The 9,583-nt window shown below is 42.0% G+C and overlaps 1 protein-coding gene across 1 annotated transcript in view; it reads right to left on the bottom strand.

Annotated features, from left to right (window-relative positions):
* Window positions 1-1,463: 1,463 nt before the first annotated feature.
* The window catches only part of HS1BP3 (HCLS1 binding protein 3), a 79,964-nt gene continuing 71,844 nt past the window's right edge, over window positions 1,464-9,583 (bottom strand). Inside the window, exon 7 of the mRNA XM_048845607.2 lies at window positions 1,464-3,179. Within this exon, the coding sequence (XP_048701564.1) occupies window positions 2,948-3,179 (232 nt within the window). The 3' untranslated portion in view covers window positions 1,464-2,947. The remainder of the gene's footprint in view (window positions 3,180-9,583) is intronic.

Below are 9,583 nucleotides of genomic sequence, written 5' to 3'. Positions count from 1 at the left end.
AGTCAGCACCCTATACCCCCTTCCACACCCCAACACTCTGCCCCAGCCTGGAGCCCCCTCCTGCACCCAAACTCCCTCCCAGATCTTGCACCTCTCACCCCCTTCTGCACCCCAACCCCCTGCCCCAGGCTCAGCCCAGAGCCCCCTCCCACACTGCAAACCCCTCGGCCCCAGCCCAGAGCCCACACCCCCTCCCGAACCGCAACCCCTTACTCCAGCCCAGTGGAAGTGAGTGAGGGTGGAGGAGAGTGAGTGACGGAGAGGGGTGGGATGGAGCGAGTGGGGAGGAGTATTAGGGAAGGGGTGGGGCCTCAGGAAAGGGGCGGGGTAAATCCTGGGTTGCCCTTAAATTCCAAAAGTGATCTTGGGTGTAAAAAGGTTGGAGACCACTGATCTAAACAATTGCCTGTCCATCATCACTTTAGTGAATGGACACATCAGAGAGCCCTGTGTTTCTCTGTGGTATGCCACTCTTGTGTATTGTTTTTATTATCAAACAGCTGGCGATTACCATGTCTTCCTGAAAAACCTGACTCCAGAATCCTTGAGCATCCTGTTGAAAAAGAAAATTCTTTGATTGCAGAAGTTCTATTTAGGGGTTACTCTGCTGGAATTTATTCCTATATAGCTCTAAGAAAATGACATTTCTTGCAACAGTGAAGTGATACTTGGAAAATCTGTGATTTGTTATTCACCCCTCCGAACCAAGTAACTTTCATGATAGCTTCTAATTATATAAATTACAGGATGCCATATGGTAGCATTTTCAAAAATGCTCTGCTGAACTCTTCTTCCACTGAAGTCAAAGGGACTGTAATTGTTAATTTTGAGGGAGCAGAGTTAGGCCAATACTGAGTGCTTTTTTTTTTTTTAGTTTGTTGCCAACTCTACATAGCAGGAAGTCACCAGACAAACCCTGAAAAGTCACTAGATGTGGCTGTTTAAGCACTCAAAAGGAGTCAAAAATGCCACTAAACAAAATTTCCAGAGAATTCAACAGAGAATTATACACACACACATGCTTAGACAAGTATAGTCCCAAAATCATTCACAAGCAGCTCAATAGTGTTAATAAAAATCCATTCCATGCTCGTCTTATTACATTCTGTTGGACACCAAGTCAATATTCTGTCTCAACTGAGCATGTCCTCGGAAGGAATTGCATTCCAGGGCTTCTTGGGCTGAGATCACTATAATCTGCAGACGAGGAAAAAAAGTTTGTGGAGGCTAATTAAATATTTTGCTCAGATACTAATGGAAGCCACATAAAAACCATAGATAGAGTTCTGTGTTCATCAGTAAGCTTTATCTGAACAGTGCTTCAATATTTTCTTATTTAAACACATATTTTACTGCACTCATATGGCAATAAAAATGGAACATTCATCACAGCTTAGGTAATTAGAACCCAACTTTCTACTCTCATCATCCCTTACTTTAGGATATAATAAAGAACAACAGTATTTACAGGTTAGCATGTCATTTTATTATAGTGAATCTTATTTACATGGTTCAGATCTAATATTGATTTTTTTGTTCATTTAAACAAAAATGTACTTAATACATTATCTTTTGGAATAAAGTGAAAATTATTAATAGAGAACATGATAATTATTAAAAATATATTTTTAAAACGCTTTAGAAGCTATGATGTTATGCATTAAAAAGGCAGATCTGGGATGTGTGACATGGCTTAAATATACTAGCATTTCACGGCTGGAGACCTTGCCTCCAGTCTGATTTAGTTCGCAGGTAAGATGCGTTCAGTGGTCTCAATTGAGGTTACAGACACTTGCCCAAATTATAATTCAGCACATTCAAGAAGAGAGCCCTAGCCCTGGAATAGGAGGGGCAGTGCAGGCTGCTGGTGAGGTGCTGGGTTAATTTCTTACTTTTCACGGGCACTAAAATTTCACCAAAATATACAGATTTTTTTTTAAAAAACGTCTTATCACCCCAGAGTTGCTCTTGCCTGGCTATAAAAATTAAACAGATACCAAAGGGACCACCATTGAGCATCATTCCACTCCCATGTCTTTATAGGGATGGTCCCAAGCCCTGAAGTTTAGATCAGGAGAAAGATCCAAACTTCCTAAACATTTCAGTGTCTGTGTATCTACAGATGGCCTGAAATACAGCTCCAGTCATTTGCTAACTCTGCGCCATGTCCCTGTGCTGACTATCCGTAGTCAGAAAATCTGTACATAGATTTGCAGTGTCTAGCCTTGTTTCACTATTGCACTAGATCTCCCCTGAGCTGGAATTTGTGTACCTAAACAACCAATGGCCAGACATTGACACTATATGGCTGTATCTATCTGGGGATAGGGACAACTTTCTCTGGGACAAAATGAGTGCCCGAATAAGGGAAGAACAGTCAGGCAACTTGGGATTTTAATCTCTCTCTGAGATACAATGGAGGCGGATTTTAGTGTATCCACAGAAGCACTAACTGGCTGCATCTCACTAAAATGACAGCAAGGGAGGGCAGGTTACTACAAGGATGGACAAAAGAAAAAGGATCACATTTCCAGTTAATTGAAACATACCGTCTCTTATTCAGCTAATGGAGGGAAGGGGGCCCCACCAGACTGTATTCCTGCTTGTAGCCTCGGCTGTTTGCGTGAGCCCTTTCGGTCTAGTAATCAGTTATCCAATAATTTGATATGATTATAGTACACAGAATCTATAGTGTTGTATATTTTTACACCTCTTAAAAAAAAAGCCTGAAAATATAAGACATTAGACCATAATTACACTGAGTAGAAACACATACTCTTTACCACTTAGAGCTTGTGAAATAATCAGACTTTCTGCTCTCCTAATCATGACAAGTTGGCAAATGTAGCGACAATGAAGAATTCGAGCTAACTCCTGCCTCCCTCACATACGAGGTCAATGGCACTTGGATAAGGCAGCCTCGGAAGACAGAAAAGAAACAGACTCTTCAAAAGAGACTCATGTCTTGGTTGCTGATAGATTCATTGTCCTGAATGTACTGGAGAATGTCTACCTCGTCCATGGTTTGAATCTTGTCTTCTTTCAGCTTTGCTGGAGGGGCTGGACTAACATTGTTCTTAGTGGTGATTAATGGCTTCTTAAGCAATGCTGGTTTATGTGGCAGCCTGGGTTTTGGCTTGGAACTCACTCTCCAGAGCCTCTCTAAATCCTCTTCAACCCTAACGAAAGAAAATAAAAACACAAAAACACACATGACTCCTCATTGGAGCTGACTGGGAATTTTTTGACTAAAAATATTTTTCCTCAGAAAATGCCAATTCACTGAAACTGAAACTTCATGGGAAAGGGTTGATTTCAACATTTCCCATTCTGAAAATTCTGGAAACTTTGAAATTGTCACAGAAACCAGTAAAATGAGACGCTAAATGAAAAGTTCCATTTTTTTAAATGTGAAATGACTTTTCATTTAGAAATGCAAGTTAATGTAGAATAAAGAAAAAGTTAAAAAAATTGAAATGGAAATAAAACCCTTTCCGTTGAACCAAACTGAAATTTTTTTTTCCTATTCACAAAAGTTTGAAATTGATTTTTTGCCTCAATTTGGAATGGGAAAATATTTTTGAAATCTCACCATTTTTCACAGGACAGGTAAACTCTTTCCTGCCCAAGTCTGCTTCTCAGATGAACAAGATGAACTACATATCTAGCCTCTAACTCTGATCTGGATAAAGTTAACCACAGAATGGCTTGTTCACACATGCTCCTGTGAAACAGAAGGCTCTTTTGATCTGTGTGCACTATGCTTTTTTAGGGTAACTTTTCCCAACATTCTAATCAAATAATATTCAAACAACATCAAAACATAGAAGGAAAAATTAAAATAAATTACTGGAATTTATAGTGTCAATGGTATTTGTTCGGCTGGATTGAATGCTGTAGGTATTAGTGTGAGATTTCAGGGTGGGATCAAGCGCTCTACATTGGTCTAACTCTACTGCCATTGAAGTCAGTGGCAAAACATGGGAGCAGGGTCAGTGCTGAACACTTTGAAAAATCCCATCTTTGATCATTCTGAAAGCTGCAGCTGGAAAGGCCCCTCCCCCCTTGGCAACAGGATGGGGGAAGTTCTGCCACGCACTGGGAGTGCTAGATTGATAGGGTGCACCCCTCTCTGCAGCAAACATGGCTCCCCAGAAGCAATATGCGCAGAGCAAGTGGAGATGGGGATAAGGGAAGGGGCAAAGCCAGAATCTTCTCTTCTGTGGGGATTCTCTGGTCCTCCTGCTAATGCTGTGACACCGGTGGCTAAAATGGGTTTGGCAGAGCAGCTCTGCAGCCACTTTACTGCCTGGGGTGGGCAAAGTTCCTTTTAATTGTGTCCCTTTTCACACTCTATGCTTGTTGGGTGGTGACCAGAGCCTTGGATTTGGTCCTTATCTCAGATTAGTTAGCCAGTATTTTGGCTCCCTGTAATGTCATTTATTCTTTGTTGTTCATATTTTCTCCACCAATGTATCTGTTCCTGTTGCGCTAGCTGATGGCTTTGGGATATACTGGGTGAAATCCTGGCTCCATCGACGTCAATGGTAAAACTCCCACTGACTTCAATAGGGCCAGAATTTCACCCCTTAAATATTTATTTACTGGTGTCCCCTAGCAGAGATTTAATAAGTCTCTCTACTAAGTACAGCAGAGCAATAAAGGAGCCATTTGCAGGTTATTAAACGCAAAGCAACGCTGAGGAGTCCCGTAACCATAGAAGCAGTTTATTCTGCTTATGGCTCCAGCACCACGGCCATTATTCCACACAGACAATAACAAAAGAAGAATCAACAAATCTGGGACGCTTCTCTCATCACATCATCCATCACAGTTACAATTCTATAAATATTTGAATTTTAAAATACCAGGTACTCAAAGAACTCCCTCGTCATTATTACTACTAGCAGAAATAGTATTAGTTTGCCTTTCCTGAAAGATACAACATAGAATTTCTGACTGCACTGCCTAAAGGAGTGGTTTTCAATCTGTTTTCATTTGCGGACCCCTAAAAAATTTCAAATGGAGATGTAGACCCTTTGGAAATATTAGACATAGTCTGCCGACCCCAGTGGTCTGGGGACCACAGGTTGAAAACCACTCGTGTAGAGTGAATCTAGTTGAACTTAACATCATTTCGACCATGCAATGGCTAAGTAGCACCTTGACCTTTCTATTTCACAAGGGTTTTTCAGCCTTTTAAGGTTGTTGGAACTTGGCCCCTTATTTGAAGTCAAACATTTTGACAACCCCTTACGTTTACTATAAAAGTAAAAGTGTATAAATGATAAGCCTATATAATACAGCTACATTTGACCTCACAAACTTGGAAGGTGTTGTGAACCATGAAATAATTCTGAAAATTGTATTTTCTCTGCTTTAGATCGTAATAACATTTTCAATGCCTTGCAACCTCCCTGATTGCCTTCCATGTCCCGGTAGGAGTTACAGCTAGAGCAGGGCAAATAAATGATTTTTCTGTACAGTGGCAGTTCCAAAAAAGTTGAAAATAAATTTGATTTCGGTTCAATCAAATCTGAAATGTCTACAAATTTTGATTAGTCAAAAAAGTGCATTCTGGGTCTCAACATGGGTCTCCAGCATCCACTGTGAGCACCCTAACCAATGAGGTAAAGGTTATATGGTGGGGGGAAGAGGGAAGCAGCACCACTTCCACCTCTGGCTGTTTTGTGAATGGCTGAAAATGTTCATGTTCAATTTGTGAATAGTTTCAGGTCGACCAAAACTGCATTTTTGGTCAAATAAACTATTAGTTTGAAAAATTTTTCTCAGTTCTAGCAGTGACCCACCAGTTCAAAAACACCGTATGAAGGTATTGCTCCCCTTTCCACCACGCTCTGTCTGCCTGCCCATCCTTCAGTCAAACACATACACTGTTGTCTGTAGACTGGGGCCTCAGATTGTGAGCTCCAGGTCAGGAACTATATAGATTCATAGCTACTAAGGTCAGAAGGGACCATTATGATCATCTAGTCCGACCTCCTGCACAACGCAGGCCACAGAATTTCACCCACCCACTCCTGCGAAAAACCTCTCACCTATGTCTGAGCTATTGAAGTCCTCAAATCGTGGTTTAAAGACTTCAAGTAGCAGAGAATCCTCCAGCAAGTGACCCGTGCTCCATGCTACAAAGGAAGGCTGTCTGAAAACCACCTAGCACATTGTGGGCAATACCACAGAACCAACCAACCAACAACTAATATTTATCATGCCCTGGGTTTTACTATCTTCATCTTAGATTATAAAAACGGAAAAAGCTTTATCATGTATGACTTTTTAAAAAATTATCAGCAAATTTCCTGTAAAATTTACACAGGATGTGTCTCCTCTTACCCCATTTCTCAATGTCCACATGTGTTTTCTGTAATAATCTGTCTGCTAGCCTCACGGTGAGTCCCATTCCTAGAGGTATCCCTTTGCACAATGACAATTCTCCTTCATTTTTGACTGAATTAAATTCTAAAGCAGGCCACAATTAAATAATACATTTTCTGCATGAATATTCTTAGGCCATAAGGAAAAAGAGGCCCTGTGTTCACACAGTACAATGCAACAAATGAACCAGAAATATACAATCCACAAAGACGTAAAGGACAGAGAAAGACTATGGTACATCAAGGCTTTCCCCAATTATTTTCCCTTAGGCACTGAATTATATTTTCCTGTGTTAAATCAAAACAACACACCTTAATATACTGCGTGTGCAAACAAGAAGGGTTTGGGCTGTCATCCAAATTGACAAAAACAGAGTTGTTCATCTGTAATAATGAGGGTAAAAGTGGGATAAGATATTTAACTAGCTGTGCTGAGTGTTGCTCACATACACAGGATAGAGCTGATTGCTAACTTTAAGGTAGACAAGGACTTGACTTCCAGGAATATCTCAAAGTGATCTTGGGGTTTTTCACTATCCTCTGCAGCATGGATCATGTACTAAGACTGGGAAGTGTATCCTCCACTCGACTGTAGGGTGAGCAGATGTCCTTGTTTTCATCAAAAGTTCTAAAGTAAAATTTTCAAAACCATCTAAGTGATTTAGGTGCCTAAATCCCATTTTAAAGAGTGACATGCTCAGTTTTTTTAAAGTATTTAGGCATTACCGTGCTTAGCGTCACAATGCCTAACCGATTTAGGAGCCTATGTCTTATTTTCAGAAGTGACAGGCACTTGGGAGCCAAAATCCCATTGATGATCAATAGGATTTAGGCTTCTAAATCAGCAAAAAGAACAGGAGTACTTGTGGCACCTTAGAGACTAACTTGCAACATTGAGTACAGCAACACCTAAATGCCTTTAAAAATCTGGGCCAGCACTTGGCAGCCTAAGACTCACTGAAAGGCAATGGGACTTCAGAGTCTAAGTCACTTCAGGTTTCAGAGTAACAGCCGTGTTAGTCTGTATTTGCAAAAAGAAAAGGAGTACTTGTAGCACCTTAGAGACTAACCAATTTATTTGAGCATGAGCTTTCGTGAGCTACAGCTCACTTCATCAGATGTATACCGTGGAAACTGCAGCAGACTTTATATACACACAGAGATCATGAAACAATACCTCCTCCCACCCCACTGTCCTGCTGGTAATAGCTTATCTAAAGTGATCATCAGGTGGGCCATTTCCAGCACAAATCCAGGTTTTCTCACCCTCCACCCCCCCACACAAATTCACTCTCCTGCTGGTGATAGCCCATCCAAAGTGACAACTCTTTACATAATCAAGTCGGGCTATTTCCTGCATAAATCCAGGTTTTCTCACATCCCCCCCATCCCCATACACACACAAACTCACTCTCCTGCTGGTAATAGCTCATCTAAACTGACCACTCTCCAAGTTTAAATCCAAGTTAAACCAGAACATCTGGGGGGGGGGGTGGGTAGGAAAAAACAAGAGGAAACAGGCTACCTTGCATAATGACTTAGCCACTCCCAGTCTCTATTTAAGCCTAAATTAATAGTATCCAATTTGCAAATGAATTCCAATTCAGCAGTTTCTCGCTGGAGTCTGGATTTGAAGTTTTTTTGTTTTAAGATAGCGACCTTCATGTCTGTGATTGCGTGACCAGAGAGATGGAAGTGTTCTCCGACTGGTTTATGAATGTTATAATTCTTGACATCTGATTTGTGTCCATTTATTCTTTTACGTAGAGACTGTCCAGTTTGACCAATGTACATGGCAGAGGGGCATTGCTGGCACATGATGGCATATATCACATTGGTGGATGTGCAGGTGAACGAGCCTCTGATAGTGTGGCTGATGTTATTAGGCCCTGTGATGGTGTCCCCTGAATAGATATGTGGGCACAATTGGCAACGGGCTTTGTTGCAAGGATAAGTTCCTGGGTTAGTGGTTCTGTTGTGTGGTATGTGGTTGTTGGTGAGTATTTGCTTCAGGTTGCGGGGCTGTCTGTAGGCAAGGACTGGCCTGTCTCCCAAGACTTGTGAGAGTGTTGGGTCATCCTTTAGGATAGGTTGTAGATCCTTAATAATGCGTTGGAGGGGTTTTAGTTGGGGGCTGAAGGTGACGGCTAGTGGCGTTCTGTTATTTTCTTTGTTAGGCCTGTCCTGTAGTAGGTAACTTCTGGGAACTCTTCTGGCTCTATCAATCTGTTTCTTTACTTCTGCAGGTGGGTATTGTAGTTGTAAGAAAGCTTGACAGAGATCTTGTAGGTGTTTGTCTCTGTCTGAGGGGTTGGAGCAAATGCGGTTGTATCGCAGAGCTTGGCTGTAGACGATGGATCGTGTGGTGTGGTCAGGGTGAAAGCTGGAGGCATGCAGGTAGGAATAGCGGTCAGTAGGTTTCCGGTATAGGGTGGTGTTTACGTGGCCATTGTTTATTAGCACTGTAGTGTCCAGGAAGTGGATCTCTTGTGTGGACTGGACCAGGCTGAGGTTGGTGGTGGGATGGAAATTGTTGAAATCATGGTGGAATTCCTCAAGGGCTTCTTTTCCATGGGTCCAGATGATGAAGATGTCATCAATATAGCGCAAGTAGAGTAGGGGCTTTAGGGGACGAGAGCTGAGGAAGCGTTGTTCTAAATCAGCCATAAAAATGTTGGCATACTGTGGGGCCATGCGGGTACCCATAGCAGTGCCGCTGATCTGAAGGTATACATTGTCCCCAAATGTGAAATAGTTATGGGTAAGGACAAAGTCACAAAGTTCAGCCACCAGGTTAGCCGTGACATTATCGGGGATAGTGTTCTTGACGGCTTGTAGTCCATCTTTGTGTGGAATGTTGGTGTAGAGGGCTTCTACATCCATAGTAGCCAGGATGGTGTTATCAGGAAGATCACCAATGGATTGAAGTTTCCTCAGGAAGTCAGTGGTGTCTCGAAGGTAGCTGGGAGTGCTGGTAGCGTAGGGCCTGAGGAGGGAGTCTACATAGCCAGACAATCCTGCTGTCAGGGTGCCAATGCCTGAGATGATGGGGCGCCCAGGATTTCCAGGTTTATGGATCTTGGGTAGTAGATAGAATATCCCAGATCGGGGTTCCAGGGGTGTGTCTGTGCGGATTTGATCTTGTGCTTTTTCAGGAAGTTTCTTGAGCAAATGCTGTAGTTGCTTTT

Source organism: Caretta caretta, chromosome 3 (genome assembly GCF_965140235.1).
Source record: "Caretta caretta isolate rCarCar2 chromosome 3, rCarCar1.hap1, whole genome shotgun sequence".
NCBI classification, from domain to species: domain Eukaryota; kingdom Metazoa; phylum Chordata; order Testudines; family Cheloniidae; genus Caretta; species Caretta caretta.
This window is presented reverse-complemented; position numbering and strand designations above follow the sequence as displayed.